Source organism: Mus musculus, chromosome 8 (assembly GCF_000001635.26).
Source record: "Mus musculus strain C57BL/6J chromosome 8, GRCm38.p6 C57BL/6J".
Classification (NCBI taxonomy): Eukaryota; Metazoa; Chordata; class Mammalia; order Rodentia; family Muridae; genus Mus; species Mus musculus.
Genome location: NC_000074.6, coordinates 67473954 through 67493892, shown reverse-complemented (window position 1 = coordinate 67493892; position 19939 = coordinate 67473954). Strand labels below are relative to the sequence as shown.

At 41.0% G+C, this 19939-nt stretch overlaps 1 protein-coding gene across 1 annotated transcript; it reads right to left on the bottom strand.

Annotated features, from left to right (window-relative positions):
- Positions 1-1361: 1361 nt before the first annotated feature.
- On the bottom strand, positions 1362-2925 carry Nat1 (N-acetyl transferase 1). Its single transcript, NM_008673.2, has one exon. It carries the CDS (start codon positions 2917-2919, stop codon positions 2047-2049), a length of 873 nt encoding a protein of 290 aa, NP_032699.1. The 5' UTR covers positions 2920-2925; the 3' UTR covers positions 1362-2046.
- Positions 2926-19939: the final 17014 nt, after the last annotated feature.

Below are 19939 nucleotides of genomic sequence, written 5' to 3'. Positions count from 1 at the left end.
ATCTTGGGCTACACAGCAAGTTCAACGCCAGCTTGGGCTACACGAGCCCATTTCCACAAACACAAGATAAAGCAAGCATCACTGTGGCAATGTAACCTATAGCTTTGGTAATATCTCAGCTCTTGCTTTTCCGTTTACCTTAATATGATCACTACCAGACGAGGACTGAGAGGAATACTGGCTATGCAGTGCAAACTAGAGGCCTGGCATTGGAATCTGCATGGAGAAGGGTATTCAAGAGGTCTCTGGGCTGGATTACTGGGCAATAATGGGTTTATTGAAAAAGTTATTAACAGCATTGGCATATAGACACAGAGACAACAGTAAGACAGGGCTCCAAGAATTGTTCGGGCTCAGCTCAATGGACAGACAGTTTGGTGGAGTCTCTGAAGAGACTAAGAGGATGGGCCAGAAGAGGGAGCCTCCTTTTATCCCTTGTGAGGATGGGGGAAGTTCATAGCAAGAGCCTGCAGCCAGGATCTCTGACTCCCAAGCAGGAATGTAGGTAGGGGCTGGGGATCGGGTTGTGTGACAGCAACTGTGCAAAAGCCAACACTTCCCTTGATGGTAACTGGCCCTGGGAATCCTGATAGCTCCGGACTCTCCGATGATAAGGAACCTGTCCAGCAGTACCCGTAGCTATGGAGAGAAGGCTGCTTCAAGTATTGTGGCCTGACCCTCTTATGGAATCCAGTTAGAAAGCAGGAAGTACAGAGAGGTTAAATATTCAGATTCTGGGGCACAAGCCATACATTTACATCCCTGACTCTATTCTCAGCAAGCACACAGTAGGCAGCTGGCAATGTGAATGGGAGCTAAAGCAGGAATGAGGTAAAGAAAGCTACAAAGACTTAGAAATAATTACCACTATTATTCATTCAACCCTGAGCAGAATACGTTTGTGTGCAGAAGTGCTGTAAACCATATTCTGGGCTTTCAGCACATTAGACCAGCAGTCTAACCTGGGAACTACCCCCGTATCCCTATATTTGTGGCCTTTATGTCTGGTACTGAATATATATGTATGTCTCAAACTGTTTTACATCTTGAATCAGATCCACAAGTTTACCCAGTAATGTGCTCAGAGTGTGACCTCCAAGATCCACTAAGAACCATGTTTGTCTCTTGCTTGTTTCTTTTTAAGCTAAACTTTAGAGTGAAGCAGAAGAATGTAGCAAGGTTATTACACTGGGGGGAAAGGGACACACAACTTAAAGAGAACACCAACCCTTATCATATCTCAATACCTCCAAGAAGCCTTTGATCCACTTTACTAGCCAATATTATTTTAATATATTTAACATTTAATATACTTGACAAACAATATTTTTTCAGGTAACATATATTGTAGGCTATAAAGAGTATTATATAATGTATAAATCAATTGCATAATTCTAAAGTATTCTCATAGTTTGAAAAAAATCCAATGTAAAAGGAACTACGTCTGCACAATTAGCTCTGGAAGAAATTCTAAGCCATGTCGTTGTCTTGGCACCCACTCACAGAGCCCGGGTGCACTGGCTTGAGTTCTGTTTTGAGGACTGGTAAGTTACCTGAATCTGAAATGATGTCTCATTCTTCTTTGCTTTATTCTGATCCTAAGTTGTGAATGTGGTTTCTTGTAAACCATGGACATCAGATTTATTCTGGCTGAATTTTATACCTGCTATTCTCTGATTATTCATATTCAACCACTTTTTATGTGAGTTCAACAATAAAATGATGGTGGGAGGCTTCTACTACAAGTCAATATGGCTCCAAAGATTTCCACATCTTCATTAAGTAATTTTTGTTGATTAATATTGAAAGGATTGTTGTTACATCCATTAATATATTTATTTTATTCAAGTATAACTGACGCTATTTTTATTGGTGAAATGACAGGAGGAGTAGGATTTCGTTTTATAAAATCTAGGAAATAGAAGATACAACAAGTCATTAGTTGGTCAGCATTGGACTGGGTGATTTCTGTTATGGATACATTTGCATATGTTTAGAAGGTTTAAGACTATGAAATAACAATGGAGAACAATTTTGCTCCTTACCCTAAATAGTAAAAACTAGTTCACCATGTTTGGGCACAAACTTTCTCTCCAAAGAAATGCCAAATGCGGTTTTCAGTACATCTTCTATTTCTTCCTCATTCACATATTTAAACTCAACCAGATCTACATCGTCCTTATAGCTGAATCTCCTACTTGTAAAGGTGGAGCCCACTAAACAGTGAACCCCTTCCGAGGTCTGCAAGGAACAGAACGATGTGCTTACAAACACAGATGCTGGCGATGTCTGAAGATAGCTATTCACATATTCAAAATCCTCGATAACTCGGGGCTCAAGAGTAAAGGAGTAGATTTTTCGATATTTGTTCTTTTCAAGGAGGTCTGAGTTAACAAATTCTTCATTTGGAACATACTGCTCTCTTCTGATTTGGTCCAAGTACCAGGTTCCATTCTCCTCTGTCAAAAGGAAGATGGCAGGCACCTGAGGCTGATCCTTCCCAGATGTTAATTCCAGAGGCTCCCACATCTGGTAGGAGCCTCCATAGGCGGAATCCACAATGTACTTCCTGTCACTGATGGTCACCTGTACTAGAAGGTGGACCATTTCACTGCTATATTTGCTGACTGGAGTTATGTAAACATATCCTCCCAACATTGTGGTTTCAAAGCCCATTTTGGTCAGAGCCCAGTACAGCAGATGATTAACCTGGAGACACCATCCACCTCTCTTCTTCCTTACTATGTGGTCAAAAATGTCCTGTAAATCCAGATGCATGGCTTCTCCACAATGCATGTTAAGATTCTCAAAAGGAACTGCTCGCATCTGGTGCTGAAGAACTTCAGTTAATGTGGCTAAGTCCAATTTATTCACTGAGTTCTTGTAACCAATCCTTTCAAAGTATGCTTCGATGTCCATGGTCCCCTAAGGCAAACAGAATGAAAGCAGACAAACATTACAACAATTCTTGTAGGTGTCCCAGAGTCAGCTATCTGTAGCTAGAATCTACTGTTAACACGTATACATAAAAATGCCTCTAACTATCTCATAGGCAATCATATCACTTTGACTGCATGGCTTGTTTTTACCTACAGTTCATTAAATAATCTCTGTGCCCCTTAAAGGAAAGTTTTGTTATTTCTTGTATCTTTCAACTTTTTGATAGTAGAAAGTAAGACTAAATGACCAGTCAAAAGACAGATTAGATGTGGTTGCCTTGGTGATAAAAGGTAGATATTGTCCAAGTAAACTTGCAGTTATTCACAGAAATGGGAGAATTAGGCAATAGAGAACATAGTGGCCATGTCGAGTGACAGATTCCATCACCCCACTTAACTGAGTGTTATAGAAAACTCCCTACTTGAAGATTTACACTGACTGATCAATTCATTCCTTCACTGAACAAAGAGCTTAATGAGCATCCTTGAGACACTTTCTATGTTTCCTTGCCCTCCAAAATTTTACATTTCAGTGGGCATTAAAATCATACATAAATTATAAATTGGAAACAAGAGAGAAAGAGAGAGAGAGAGAGAGAGAGAGAGAGAGAGAGAGAGAGAGAGGTATGCTACTGTTCACAGGATAATTAAAATAAAGAGAGGTACAGGGAAAGTTTTGATGTGGACTAATATGGGTGAAAAAAGCTTCACTCACACTTGAAGGATGGTAGACAATGAGCCTTGTGGATATGTGTGAGGATGGTGGTTACTAGCAGAAGGAACGGATAGAAAATGAGAATGACTGGGGCAGACTTGGTGAGAAGAGTGGACTAAGATGAGCTCTCACTGTGAGCATTCCTTCTAGACTTTGCCCCACAGCTACCTGGCAAGAGCTAGGTATGCCTGACTTACTATAAAAGGGGCTATTTGGCCCCTCACTCTCCTATTCTCTAACTCTCTGCCCTTTCTACCTCTCTCACCATCCCTCTCCCCCATCGCTCTCCATGTGTTTCTGGCCAGCTTTCTCTCTCCTCTCTTTTCCTCTCCTCATCTATCTATCTCTATCTCTATCTCTATCTCTATCTCTATCTCTATCTCTATCTCTATCTCTACCTCTACCTCTACCTCTACCTCTACCTCTACCTCTACCTCTACCTCTACCTCTACCTCTATCTCTACCTCTACCTCTAGCTCTACTCTCTTCTCATCTCCCCTTTCCATGCCCTAAATAAACTCTATTCTATATTATTCCTGTCATGTACCTGGTACTTCAGAAAGAAGGGATGGCTCACCATGGGCCACCAAGGGCCCCTTCTCACCTTACCATACCTAGCTCTATCAAACATATCCTTGGCTCTTTTATTTTTTCATAAAACAAAACACTCACTGTTAAAAAAAAATGTCTTTGTGGCCAATGGAGAGTTTTTCTGAAAATGATACATATGATATATAACATGATAAATAATGTAAATCATAGAAGGCTTAGTGGAGTGTTACATTGTGACAATACCTGCTGTAGTCAAAATCAGATTTCTGGCTAACCTATGGATCGTGGGTTGTCTATAGAAACCACCACCAATGAGCAAATGCACTTGGCAGTACTAATTCAAAACAATTACTCTCCAGGGCCAATGCCTGACTTCTGACATGTGTGTGGTTCAAAGGCATCAGTGAGATGCTATTGAGAGACTTATCTACTCTAGCAGAACCAAATCTATGATATGGTAATGATAAAAGCAGACAGACAAATAACACTACTAACAACGAGTATGCAGGAGAAGAGGAGGAAAATAGTGCCAATGCATTAGCTGTCAGGTAATATGAACTCTCCACTCCACTTTAATTAATTCATTAGAAAATGTTTGGTAACCTGCTACCCCAGAGTCTTACTTTACTGAGACTTTGAGTATGACAGTAGAACAAAGACCTTGAGATTAAGCCCTTTACAATGTAGTGCACTCTGGAATGACATGGTACAGAGGTCCTGGCCCCCAGATCAATGGGGATAACCTATACATAGGGTTTTCTTTCTTATACAAATATCCTCCCCCCTATCACCAGGGCTTTCCACTTTCTCTATTAGTTATGCCTGCCACATTCCCCCTACATCATTAGATCTGTTATACCATCACCCTCCCTTGGCATTTAGACAACCTCTAAAATCTATTATTCAGTCCTAGAAAGAACAAATTGTCAGAACATCTTAAACTCTCCCTGGCCTCTATCCCAGAATCTGCATGAAGTATGTCCGGAAGAGAGAGGCAGATTAAACCAACTGGGGAAAGGTAGTTAGCCAGCATGCTTTCTATTAGGAAATTGTAGTTCTTTTTAAGTGCTACATTTATATTTAAGTTTTTTCATCATTGCTATCCCTGTCTCCCCCTCCCCCATTCCTTACCACCTCCCTTTTCTCCATGCATTTTCTTTTTCCTTAAGAAAAGTTTTCCGTAAATAGAATGCCAAAATGTACTGATTGAAGATCCATCAGAATGGAATCAGTTTTTGCTAGGCACCTCAATACTAGTTACATATTGTAGTCAATCCATAATTTGGGTAGCCTGTGCCTAAGCATATTTTAATTATATACTATTGAAGCTGAGATTTAAGATGAAATCATGAAAACATATAGAGTAGTTGCCAAGAAACTCAGAAGTGAAACAAGAATGTCTCCACGTGTTGACTTGTAGCATCTCTGTGAAGCCATAGACTCCTTCCTTTATACTTCATTATCAAGATGAAAAAGAGCTATAACACATGAAGGAAGCCCACTGAGAACCATTAGGCTCTTCATACCTGTCATGGTAAGTTTAATGTCGGCTGATTGTCAGGTTTAATGTCTTAGAATGTTTCTTCTTGGTGAAAACCGCAGAAATAATAAAAACTTCAAAATATATGTGACATGAATTTTATCTTTTTTATTTATATGTGTCTGTGTGCTTGCTTCAGTTTATATGCACCACGTGGATGCAGCTAGCCATGGCGACCAGAAGAGGGCATAAGATCCCCAGAAACTGTAATCATAGATAGTTGTGACCCACCTGACATGGTTGTTGGGAACTGAATCCATGTTCTCTGCAAAACACTACCTGCTACTGCCTGCTGAGCCATTTTTCTACAGTCTCAACACAGCTTTTCTTAAAAACAAGTGGTAGTTTTACATGGACCATAATTTATAAAAGATCCTAAATATTCTGAAAAGAGGTAATTGACAACATTGTTAACTTCTGATGCCCACAGGGAATTTTATTCAAAAATTATTGTGGGCATTAGTAGAATTATGACAGACACTACATTGTGAGGTCTAGAACTCATGAGTCATCTAGCAGCCAAGCAGATGACTGACTGCCATGGGACAGCAAGTATGGACACCAGAGCCAATGTGCAGCTCTGGCTCCTGTAGATGACTGTATTTGGAAGTACTGGAGAAGGAAAACAAAATAATATATTAATTAATAAAGGTTGGAAAGGGAAGAATAACCATTATTTACACAGAGACTCTCCATGAAAAAGTCTCTTGTCAAATTCATTGTCTTTTCCTTCCTCTGTCAGGACTGAGGAGTCCAAATCTAACAACAGGCAAGCAGCACACCCGCCACAGCAGATTTGAGAAACAAACAAAAAAGTTATGAATGCATGATTACAATGACAAAGCAAAATAAAACTACACTAAGCAATTGGGAGTAGGGAGACAAGACATACATGTGAAAATTCCATATCTAGAAAGATAACCAGTAGAAGAAACAGAGCAATAGAAAGAACTTCCTTACAGGTATTTGACAGTACAGAGTCTTCATAACCAAGAGCTAAAAAGAACCTGGTGTAACAATGCATTTTGGGGCTTGGAGAGGCTTTAGCCTGTAAAGTGTTTGTCATATAAGCATGAAGACCTAGGTGCAGATTCATAGCCCCAGGCATGCATCTATAACCGCAGTTATACTTCACCCAGTGCGGGTGAAGTAGGGACTGGAGATAGATGGATCCCTGGGGTTCATGGCCAGTCAGCCTTACCCTCTCTGTGAACTCCAGGTTTGGTGAGAGACCTTCCCTCAAATGTAAAGGTGGAGAGTGACTGACAAGGACATCAGAGTCTACGGTCTCTTCATGCACAAAAGCACTCATCCAAGTGAAGGCATACTTCAGAAAGAGGGAGACTTAATTTTCTTTTGCAGTTTTGCGTTCTCCAGCCATAGCTAATGGTCCAGTTGTTTTGCGGTGGCATAATGTATCATGGCAAGACTGTACTGTGCAGAAAGCTGCTTGATTTGATTGATCTGAGAAACAAAGAAAAAGACAGGAAGATACCAGCCTCCCCAAATCCTCTTCAAGAATGTACCCTGAAAAATTTGAAAGCTTGTGACTTGCGAATCATAGCATGAACTGGAACAAAGCCAATGTACCTTTGGTTGGTCCTTATTCAAACTACAGTGTTCTTCCCTCAGCTGCATGGGCTTATGCTCCTTTTTATATGCAAAATTTATTTACTCCATATCCAAGATTCCAAAAGCGTAATTGTCCAGTATCACTCAAAAGTCCACGTCAGGATTCTCTGACACTCAAGGCAGCCTCTGTGCAAACTTAAAATGCGATCCATGTTGCTCAGAAACGGTGTCCCAGGGTTAGCACTCTCATTACAAAAGAAGGATATAGGTCAATAATAAGAAACAGTGAAAACAAAGAGAGACGAAATTCTAGTAGGGCAAAGTGTAAGCCCTAATCTTACCAGTCAGTCACACAAGCGTTGCTATTCAGAGCTGAGCGACAAGGGAAGGAGATCTGGCCTTATTAAGATGGCCAGTGTCTTATTACACTGGACATCTCAGTCAAACCATTCTGTGATTACAAGTGACCTTCCTCTTCCAGGCTTCATCCAGTAATCCTCTAGATAAGCCTATTATTTTCTTGCAGGTTAAACATTATGCTTTCTTTTGATCAGAGGACAGAAAGAACACATTCTGGTAGCACAAAGGTTTCCACAAAGGTGATATGCAAAGACCACAAGACAAAACAGTCTGAAAACTAAAGAAACAACACTGATTGAGGTGCGGTGGCCAGTGCCTATGCGCCCTGTTCCAGTTCCCCCGCAGTAGTTGATTTGATTAATTGTTATAAGGATTAGAAGTTTTAAGGAGGTTCTTTCAGCTACTTGATGATCAGTTTGGCCATTTAGGAAATATTCTTTTCTATTCATTTGATCCAATCCTCTGGTTACAAATGGTTCCCATCTCCTGGGCCCTGACCTATAATTTGTCCTGTAATATTTTGGCAAACATTATTTTCACTCATATCAGATATTCTTCTTTTAATTACAGAGCAGCACTGGTAAGTCACTGGCTCTGTTACACTCTGTGTTATGACCAGGTGTTTCCAGAGTTTTTGAAAAAACTAAAATTAAAGATCAGGAGACCTAGGGCCATCCTTTTCCCTCCTTCTCTCTTTTTACTGGAGTAATTGGTTCTATTCACTAATATTTTAGTCATTCTTTACAATGTTACAATCTTATGCAAAGGATTGGAAACCAAGAGGCAATTTTACAAAGTAGAGTTAATTTCAAACAATCCCTAAAATACAGTGGTAATATGATCTCTTAGAGTATGTCTCCTTACTGTATGGATAGTATGGGCTCCCAGGGCTTGTGAGACCATACTCCCATGGCCTTATTCTCTGCTGTACTAAACCAGGGTTTCCAGCAGCAGCACCTCTTGCGGTCTGCAGCTATGCCTTGGAGATATTTTACAGCATGAGCTTCCCTTACCTTTCTGGATCCCCGGTGCAGCTAAGCTTCCCTGTATGTAGCAGATCTGCTCCTCTCGGATTACATCAATCCCCACCCCCAACCCCCCTTCACACACTGCCCAGCTTCCCAGAACTTTCTTTGAAATCTGAGTGGAAACCTGTATGTCTGTGACTCTGATAGTTTTGCTTGTGTGTGTGTGTGTGTGTGTGTGTGTGTGTGTGTGTGTGTGTGTGTATGTGTGTGTGTACCTGTGGGAGTCAGAAGACGACTTGAGAGAACTGGTTCTTTCCTTCTATCATATGGTTTGTGGGTTTGAAACTGAGGTCATCAGACTTGGTGGCAGTCACCCCACACCCACACCCACACCCACACCTACTCAGCAATTGTGCTAGACCAGACAGACCCTTATGCAAGACACTAAGATCTGCCACTGGTGCCCATCAGACCCACAGCTGGCCTGAGTTTTCACTGGCAGCAGCTTAAAAAAATCAGACTACAATCCAAGGAAGTTCCAGCAGGGCGCAGCTCCTCTCTTATCTAAAGAGTCTGCCCTAGGAAACAGTTGAGGCAAGTCTTCGTGTTTACATCTTTGAGACTGAGGAGAAGACAGAGCTTTTTCTAGAGATGCCCCCACGGCATCCTTCTGAATGTCCCAATGATCATGCTTGGCTTCTTTTTATGAGACCCAAGAACCGTAGCTCTTATTCATGAAACTTCTTATATGTGCCTGTGATGGCTGAACTGCAAGTTTTCCAAATCTCGCAGTTCTGATTCTCGCTGAGCTCAAGTCTCACTGACTGGCTGCAATCAAATGATAATATCTCCGTCACTTCCGGAACTCTGAGCTGCCTTGAAATCTCCTCCATCCAATAAATTACCCTGTTACCTTCAATCTCATCCTAACACACAGCCTTGGGGGATCTTTTGACGTGGTGTGATTTGGGTAGCTTCTAGTCCAATTCCCAGTAAATTCTTCCTTCTATCTGAAACCTCAGTCATATGTCACTGTCCACATTTCCATCTGTATCTGGCTCTTTGAAGACCACATGATCACATGTTAAAGATCTGCTTAGAGCACTCCTGCACTTCTCTAGATGCATCCACAAACTCCCCAAAACACTTGGGAGACAAATCCAAAGGTTTCTGAGCCACATTGTTAGAGTCACAGCAAAGAGACCTCAGCTCCTATTCATTTTCTCACAGTCAATTTTCAGTTATGGCAACAAAGTACCAAAGATAAACAACTAAAAAAATAAGATGTTTTAATTTTGTTTCCCAGTTTTGAGACCATGGTCAGTTGTCCCCACTTTGTTTAGGCCTGTGTTGAGGCAATGTATCATGACAAGCATCATGTAGTGGAACAAACTTCTCAATTCATGATATTAGGAAAGTAAAAAGAGAAGAAGGAAGAGGAGGAGGAAGAGGAAGAGGAGGAGGAAGAGGAGGAAGAGGAGGAGGAGGAAGAGGAGGAGGAGGAGGAGGAGGAGGAGGAGGAGGAGGAGGAGGTGATGGAAGTTCCAACACCGTGCTCAAGGGTGTGCCCCACACTTGTCAATTGACTGTAAAATTGCCCACAAGGCTCTACATCCTAAAGGCTCTACTATCCACCAGTGGCATAATAGGCTTTGAACCAAGAATTTAACGAATGTGTCTTTGGAAGACCATAGCATCTCATGTTGAAGAACAGCTCAATAACTGCAGTGAAGGGTAATAAAAGACAAATTCATTCCAGAGTCAAAAGAGAGATGAAAGGTAGAAGCATCAAGCCCCCTAATACCACAGAGGAGGAGAAATTAAAAGAGCAATGGCAAATGTGTGTGAGAAGAAACAAATGAAATGGGAAGGAAAATGGAAGAAATCATATCTGACAAATAAGAGAGACAAACTCTTGGAAAAGATTGATGCTGGAATATGTTGTCATTAAGTTTATGAAATGCAAAATGAAAGAGAACTGCCTGGGCATGCAGCAAAGAGAGTACTTCACAACAAAGAAATTCTCCATCTGGCACCAGAAGGTTCTGCAGACATATTCTGAGATGAAATACTGAAACGGTGTCTCCAAAGAATTGAAGGAAAGTTGCTGCCCTCAAACACTGCACTGTGAATACTTCACGGAGGGGAAGTGGGCACTCGTGCCTCAAACGCTAACAAAAGGGAGAATGACAATAACTATAAACTCTCACAGTGAAGTGCTTCCTCTGCCTTGCTGGAGAAGAAATAACTGTAAAGGGGAAACTAGGAGATGAGGAGCTGAGGCGAAAGACTGCTATGAACACTGGCTCCTTTTGTTTTTTTAAATTTAACACAGAACAGGAGAAATGGGTGATCATTATGCTGGCTGAAGATGCCTTGTCATTTAGGAAATTGGAATGGAGAAATGAAAAATTGAGGCAGGAGAAATGGCCCAGTGGTAAACACCACTCACTGGCTGCTCTTCTAAAGGATCCAGCTTCGGTTCCAGCATCCATATAGCCACTCACAACCAGTTGTGATTCCAGTTCTAGTGCATCTGATAACCTCTTCAGGGATGCCCATAGTGCACAAATATGCATGCAGGAAAAGGCCCACATACATACAATAAACATTAGGGGCTAGAAGTGTAGCTCAGTTGGTTCGGTGCTTGCCTAAGATGGACACAGCCCTTAGTTGCCTTCCCAGCACCTCAGAAAACAGATGAAGAAGCCTAGTCCTGTGAAGCCACCACTCAGGACAGGGAGGTAGTTGGGGATAAAAAATTCAAGTTCATCCTAGACTACTTAGGGAGTACAAGAATAGCTTGGTACTCGTAAAACCCACACCAAAACAAAAATGCCAAAAACAGAACCTAAAGATCAAGAAAAACCAGAACAAGAAAGATCTGGTCCAGTACTATCTCACTGGAACTATCAAAAGATAAATATAGGGATAATTAAATTAAATAGCTTATTTGAGCAGATGGCAATTGAGAAAGCAAGCCAGAAGTATCAGATCCCAAGCAGTCCTGTAGTCCAAAGAGGCTGTGGCTGGAGACAACTTCCATAAAACACTGACAATACAAAGGAAATATATTCAATTAATTAAACACTTCCAGATGATATACACAAAAGCGACTGGGTTTGATGGTCCCCTTGATGGGCACAGAAGGTAAAGAGTGAAACATGGACCCCATACACTGACAGTACGGGGAACTGGGTAGGATCCAGGAGGAACGGAGTGGAGTCGTTGTTTGGACCCAGGGGTTAAAAGAAGGAACTTAGTGAAAGAAAATAGCAGTTCAGAGAGCTGTCCAGCAAGCTTATTCTGGAGGCCATCCAGACAGACCATGAGCCAGAAGCACAGCAAAGCAGAGCACACAGGCCCCTTGTTCTTGGAGTTCTTTGTCTTGGAAGGCTCCTTGCCCCTATAATTCTGGACTGTGTTCAGGGCTGTCTTCACAGTCTGACTGAAAATGAAGCTGATACCTTGTTACTGACAGGCCTGTTCTTCCCAGCATGCTGGAACTTGCCTGTGAGCATACTCCTGGACATCATAGATGCCAAACCTAACAAGGCTGGACCTTTAGGGCTGGTGGGCAATTTCTCCTCAGCTAGTGCAAATTGAGCAATAAGTATTATCAGTCTGTCCCCTGCACTGTTAACTATACCCTTTGGGACTTGGCCTGCTGAGGACAGAGGACTAGTAGATATCAATGTCAAAAGATCCCCTGAGGGAAATACAGTTGTAGCAGCTCTCTGTTAACATACATACTTAATTCTCACAACACGCCTTTTAAGCAGCCACCATCATTAGCTCTCATTTTACTGTTAGGAGACAGTTTTAGACAATCTAAAGAGACTTCCTCAAATTCTCACTGGTAAAATGTGTCCTAGCTATGCCAGATAGTTTGAGCCAGGCATCCCTTATACCAGTGGTTCTCAACCTTCCAATGCTGCAAACCTTTAATACAGTTCCTCGTGATGTGCTGTCCCAGCCATAAAATTAATGTCATTACTACTTCTTAATTGTAATCTTGCTACTGTTGTGAATCGTAACGTAAATATCAGTGCTTTCCAATGCTTTTAAGCCACCCCAGTAAAAAGGTCGCTCAGCAACCCCAAGGGGGTCGTGACCTACAGGTTGAGAATCTCTTCCTTACACCCACCAGCGCTCTGTAAGACATTTACACCTTACACCGTTAGTTTTCGAGAATGACCCACAGAGCTTTCTGAACAACTTTAGAACTTGCCATTCAGATCTGGGTAGAATTCTGCTTCCTGATCTTCCTGTGAAACAGGGTTTCGAAGCACACTGCAAATCGGTCTGGCAGCCAGCAAGCTATGCCTCCCGTGTAGCAGGGCCTGTGACCTGGAAGCTGGTAGGAGGCCGAGCTCTGCAGAGGAAGAGCTCATTGGCTGCCCAAATTGCCCTGCCCCAAGGTTCGTTAGAATATTCCCCTGGCTCTCTGGGAACTGTAGTTGCAGGATCCTGTTTGTCTGTGGGCCACTTTAATCTTTTACTGAGAATGGACTTAGGTAGTACTGTCTGACGATTCTCATGCCTCAGATTGTGAGGGTCTCTGTGATTCATGGTGTTACGGCCCGCAGTGAGCCTGAAGTCAGACGATTACGGAGTGATGTTCTAAAGTCAGAACATGGCAAAGGTCTAGGCAAAGTAGATCCAGAACGTAGGGAGGCAGGAGAGGCTGGTATATTTTATTCACAGTACCAGTTTATCACAGTCTTATTATTCCAGTCTTTATCTTTCTTTCCAATCTGAAACCCACTTCCTTTTACATCGCTACCTAAAGGCACAAGGTAATGTCAGAAATATATCTATGGATGTGATATCGGCTCCATTCTGCTCATATTCTCAAATTATAGTAATAGCGTTAGACTACAATTCTTGATGTGTCTTAGATATATCCACCTATGTTATAAATATATGCAATATATAATATATTTATCTAACGTATAAATGAAATATATACACATATATAATTTATATTAGCGTAGCAAAAATGAGTTTTATTAGAGAATCTTTAAAACAGTTTGTTTTCATAGTTTCTCTCCACACTTCTTTCCCATCTTCTTCTCCTCCCGCAGCTTCCCTTTCATCTTCAGAGGACAGAGGATCTTCCCCCTCCTTTTTTCTTTTTTTCAAAACACCCCGTTCCCTTCTCACACTCTCTGATATAGTTTCATAATCTATGCCCACTCTCACATCTCCTTATATACATACATATAATCATTAAAACTTAGGACATGCATATGAAAGAGAGCATGGAAGTGATCTCACTTAATACAATGCTTGCCAGTTCTGCTTATTTTCCTGCAAATGATTTCTAATGCTATTCTCTTTGTAAAATTCCATTGTGTGAACGTTATCCATTCTTCTGTTGATGGACATCCTGGTGGATCCTAGTCCCTTGCTGTTGTGACGAGGGCAGTAGGAAATACTGACGTGCAAATATATCTGTGGTAATCTAAAGTCGTTTAGGCATGCAGGCACAACTGGTATTTTTGGTCATGGGGCAGTGCGATGTTTAACTTTTGGAAGAAACTCATAGTGATTTCTGTAGTGGTTGCACTAGCTTACATTTTCACTATCAGTGGATATGTGTTATATTTATGAAAGAATTGATGCCTCTGGCATCAAATGCCCTGGAAATTTTCATCATTTCCCAGTGTGTAACTTGGGACTCTCTATCACAGTACTCTCTTGTGGGCTGTACCTGAGTGGGTGGGACAACCCAAGAATGTACACCCCTGAAGCAGCACTGCACCCAAGAGTGAGGTGAGCTGTAGAACACAAATCCCTGTTTCCTATCTGCTCAGTTGGGAACACTGAGACATGCAGAGAGCATTTTCTCTTGGTCTCAGAGTGATTTTTGTCTCCTTTGTCAACAACTAACCTCCAACAATGTACCCTTTGTGGAGCTGTTGATACTGCTCTGGTCTCAGGGTCTTTCCCTCCACCAGGGCTTCCTTAGATAAAATGTTCAAGTAAGCTACTTTGCTGAATGCTAGTGAATCTGCACAGATGTCTACCTTATTTACGACCCATATCATTTCCATGGTGTGTGTGTGTACGTGTGTATTTTAGGTAGTCTCACTGTACAGCCCAACCAAGCTGGCCCTGAAATTCAGGTTGGGTTTTATTCTTTTTCCATAGTCCATATGTGTTGAGATCCTAGGAATATGCCACTGTGCTCAGCTTTTATTTCCTTTCATGAACTAAGTGACATAGTTTGGCTCCTTGCTGCAAATGATTCCAGACAATCAGTCATGTGAGATTAATTACCAAGTACATATGGTCAGAAGGCCCTTTCCAGACCAGAAGCAGGGGGAAGGTATGTTTGAGATATGAATCAAGTACTGTAGATTATTTGATCAATAGCTTTCAACTGTCACTTCACTGGATCTGGAAACGTGATACTTGTAATTTTATTAACTTAAATTGAGATTATCACATTTTCTTAAATTCTGAATTTGAATCTATGGTTATTATCAAAGTGAATGAGGCCTTTAGAGATGATTAGCAAAAGCTGTCATAGGAAGGCTGTCAGCTCAGACAGACTGTAGTTAAGGCATAGTAAGAGTTAAGGATCTTGGTGGTTGAGGAGAGGAACTCATAGGCTATACAGGGCTGGGATATCTCTGGGCTTGAGACTTAAGATACCTGATAGACTATCCACTTAAACTTCTGAACCAAACTTGAGTGCTTCGGTTATTTGTGAGTTGAGATACAGCAGAGCTCTAAAGGCTCAAACTGCCACTTACATTGTCTTCACCATAGAAGTGGACTGAGGATGGTGGCAGAGAGATCCTGGGCCTGGTGCTACTATCTTTTAATCCCAGTGCTAGGGAGGAAGAAATGTGAGGATTTTTAATTCAAGGCCAGGCAGGACCGTTTAGCAAGACCCTGTCTCAAGAAACAACAACCACAAAATACACTAGGAATATGAAGGGTACTGTGTTAAAAGGGGGAGGGGAGAGAAAAGAAAAGGCTTAAAGTCTTAGAATTAGTGTTCTTTGGGTTTAGTAGCTAGTTATGTTGTTCTTTCTAAAAAGAAAGGTATAATCACTTTCATTTTTAATGGTGAGGAAAGAGGGGGAATGGGTCCACGTTGAATACTTCTCATTCAATACATTTAATTTAACATTTGTATCCCTGCGATCTGCGGGTAGTTAGTGTTGTTCTTCTTTCTCAAGGAAGATCCTAAATACACAAATTCAACCACTCTCTAAGACCTGCCAACAAACCGAGAAATGGCTGTCCCAAATAGTGGACAGAGAAGACAATGGCCCTCATTCACCACCCTACGATCAAAAGTCCATTGCTGATGAGTCCACTATTAGGACTCTTGAGTGGTATTGCTTGGTGACTTGCTAGAGGCTCAGTGTAGTAGGTAATCTTAAGAATCAAAACCTTTTGTGCAGCCAGTCTCTGGTGTGTGAGGTCTCCACACCTCTCCAAGCCTCCTGATTTCATTGCAAAGACTACAGTCTCCTTGGGTTTCTGTCACTAGGAGAAAACACCCCGAGTCCATTCTGAGACAATGTAGCTTCAAATGCCTTGACATCATGGCTCTCTTACACTAGTTTCCCAGGTTCTGGGAGTATAGGTGCACCAGGCTGAATAACAGGCGTTCTGAGGTACACCTGGAACATTCAGCTTTGCATTCTCCTCAAAGGAAAGTTCAAGAACCTAACTGAGGGGAAAGAAAGATAATTTCCACCTCTGGTTCTGCAACATTCCAGCCACATGGCAGGAAAAAGGCTGAGAAATAATTCTGAACACCATAGCTAAGGTCATGGAATGACTGCCATCAATCACAGAGCTGTAGAACGCCACCTTGTCTACCCACACTTGCTGCTACATCAGCATAGGAGTAATCCATAACATGATTCCTATAGGTTTAAGGACCTATAGCTGCTATATTTACAACCAACACATAATATCTAGTTTCTAAGAAAAGACATGTTAACACACAAAGGAAAAGGAAGTCTATAGAAGGAAAGGAAACTTCAGAGGCTAACTCAAATAAGGTAGCTATTTTGGAGTTAGTAGACAAGGGATTCAGAATAGCCATAATGAGTTGATGGGAGAAGACAGACAGCATGATAGTCATCCATATCTCACAGAAGCATCAAGTTAGTTATATACTCATATGAAACTACCTTCACAAAAGCTACTGGAAAAGGTGAGAGAATGCAGTACCTGGTTTCTCCATGACAGTAATAAGAGGTGTTCTAAAGAGGCAAAAAGGGTTGCTTGTGTTAACTTCCAGCCAGTGTCCTCAGCTGTAAGTGGCAGTCCATGTAGCAAGAGGCCTCTGACTTGGGTGAGTTAGTGATGAACTATTTTGAAGTTGGAGCTGAATATTAGGCTAGTGGTGGGCATAGCCCTAGACTCCCTACCCAGAAACAATGTCAAAGGGGAATATCTTGGACCTTGCACTGAAGCCAGGAAACAAATCCATAGCCAGAGCTAGTAAGACATTGCTTCTTGGCATCAAATGTCTGTGGTGTCAGCTTAGCTCTGCTACTATAGTACACTGTTAATCAACGTTTACTATTCAACCACTTCTTATTAACATGATAGAATAAGGAGCAAAACCTTTAGCATCTTTAATAATTCCAGACCTGAGCTATCACACATGTCAAGAAACATTAAGGAAGGGGTGGTGGTGGTGGTGGTGGAGAGATGGCTCAGCAGTTAAGAGCACTGACTGCTCTTCCAGAGGTCCTGAGTTCAAGTCCCAGCAACAACATGGTGGCTCACAACCATCTGTAATGGGATCTGATGCCTTCTTCTAGTGTGTCTGAAGACAGTGTACTTAAACTAAATAAAAATAAATAAATAAATAAATAAATCTTTTAAAAAAGAAAAAAGAAAATGGATGGGGATGGGAATGGGGAAAGGATTGTGGGAGGGGGTGACTGGGATGGAGGCAGTGAGCAGGATATAAAGTAAAAAGTAAAAAAAATTAAATTAAATGAAAAGAAACAGAGTTTTCAGGGAACTATGATGTCACTTTACCAGGAAAAAATAAGGTACCAGAAACCAACCACAAATCAATGGTTATGTATGATATCTTGGTCAAAAAATGCAAAGTAGCTACCTTTGTGACACTCAAGAGAATTTCAGGAAAACACAGAGAAATAACTTATCAGCCAATCAGATAAATTTAATGGTGAGGGTATTAGTTTTTTAAAAATCCAACAGAAGCACTATAGTCAAAAAGTATATTAAACAAAATATCTGTGCTAGAAGTCACTAGTATAAAATCAATCACACAGAAGAAAGATATCAGTCATCACAAAGGCCAATTATTTACAAAGAACCAAAGAAGTTAAAAAAGCAAGAAAGAAAAGTAAGTGAAAGAGTAAGGAAAGCTTGCAGAAATTCGGGAATGGCAAAGGGATTCCAATTGTCCACAGAGATAACACCAGCTACTTTCAAAATGTAGAAATGATTACAAATATTCAGGTACAAGATGAGTCAAAGGCCATCTGAGAGTTTGAACTCTATTAAATACACTCAAAGACAGACAAGTGCAAGACAGAGACAAGGAGAAAAATGTAAAAGCAGCAAGCAGAGTATATGTGGGCACCAGCAGTAATGATAAAAACGTAACAGAAGAAAGAATGTAGGTCAAGGGAACTCAGATATGATCTGGCTGAGTGACTATCACCTCTGGTATCCATGGGACTTTTTCCACAGTCCCTTCCCATCATTCAGCAGCACAGGAAGGAGTAAGGTCCTTCCCAGTGAGCATTGGGGAAGAAAAAAAAAATAAAAGACACAGGATGTGTCTTGGCATTCAGTGCTGAGCTGGGAATACCTAATATGGCATGGGTCTGAATAGTTCTTGCCAAGCCAGGACTCAGAGACAATCTCTTCAGACTCATATTGGTCCTTGCATATCATAATTCTATTTCAAACAACACCACTGTGACTGATTGTAGCTGCCATTGTCCATGGGTGTGCAACACACAGAAGCATCCTATACTAATGTGCACTGGCCCTGCTCTTTTCTTACACCTCAGCATGCTGTGTGCTCTGGGTGTGACCTATCATTGCAATGTCAGTAGCCGTAAACATGCCTATTCCTTCTTGTTATTTTGTCTTCAATGACTCAACACATACAGAAAGTCACTATCTACCTGGGGGAAGAGTAGACATGTACTAAATCTTTACATAAGATCCTGAAGCTCCTTCCATGGTAAGTCCCAAGGCCAGACAGAGTTCGATAATACCTAAATATGGGTTCATGACTATGGAAGAGCAAAAGTGACCAATCAGAGTCATATGGTTCAATTTACTACAAGACACAGTATTAAAAAAGCTCTAAAAAAATTAAAGCTAACCCTATAGGTGGATCAACATTATGAACTAACCAGTACCCCGGAGCTCTTGACTCTAGCTGCATATGTATCAAAAGATGGCCTAGTCGGCCATCACTGGAAAGAGAGGCCCATTGGACACACAAACTTTATATGCCCCAGAACAGGGGAACGCCAGGGCCAAAAAGGGGGAGTGGGCGGGTAGGGGAGTGGGGGTGGGTGGGTATGGGGGACTTTTGGTATAGCATTGGAAATGTAAATGAGCTAAATACCTAATAAAAAATGGAAAGAGAAAAAAAAATTAAAGCTAAAGAAAGGTCGCTTATACAGCAAAAGGAAATACACCTAACTGTGTCACAGTTCCCCTGTACACAGCTGTCAGCAGAAGCCTTCCAAACAGGTCAAAGTTCTGAAGGAACTAAACTTGGAAGCAAAAATACTCTATCTAGTAAATCTTTGCTTTAGAATAAAGCATTCAGATAAATGCTTTATTATTGTAACAAATAAGATAAATCCATTTCCAGACAAATAGTAGCCAAGAGTTTTGAAGCTACCACAGGATCTTATAAAAAATGCTGAAGTTATTCAGTCTGAAATAAAAGCTGATAATGAAAAAGATAATGTTATCAGAGGTGTAATATTTACCAGAAAGAATATACATTTTAATGTTTTAATATTATAATTATAGCATGTTATTAACACAATTACTATGAAGATTTAAAACAAACCCATTAAAATAAGTACATTAATATCTTAAGAGATAAGCAATGTAGAAATATGTAAAGTGGGTCTTCAAAAATTCAAACTGTGGGTCTGGAGAGACAGCTTAGCATTGAAGACCAAGATACATTGAATGGCCCTAGTTGATACATCTCCCAATCTATATTAACCCTGAACACATGTGGTTATGTGCACACATAAAAGAACAGACATCTTTAATTTATAAAGTTACCCCTCAT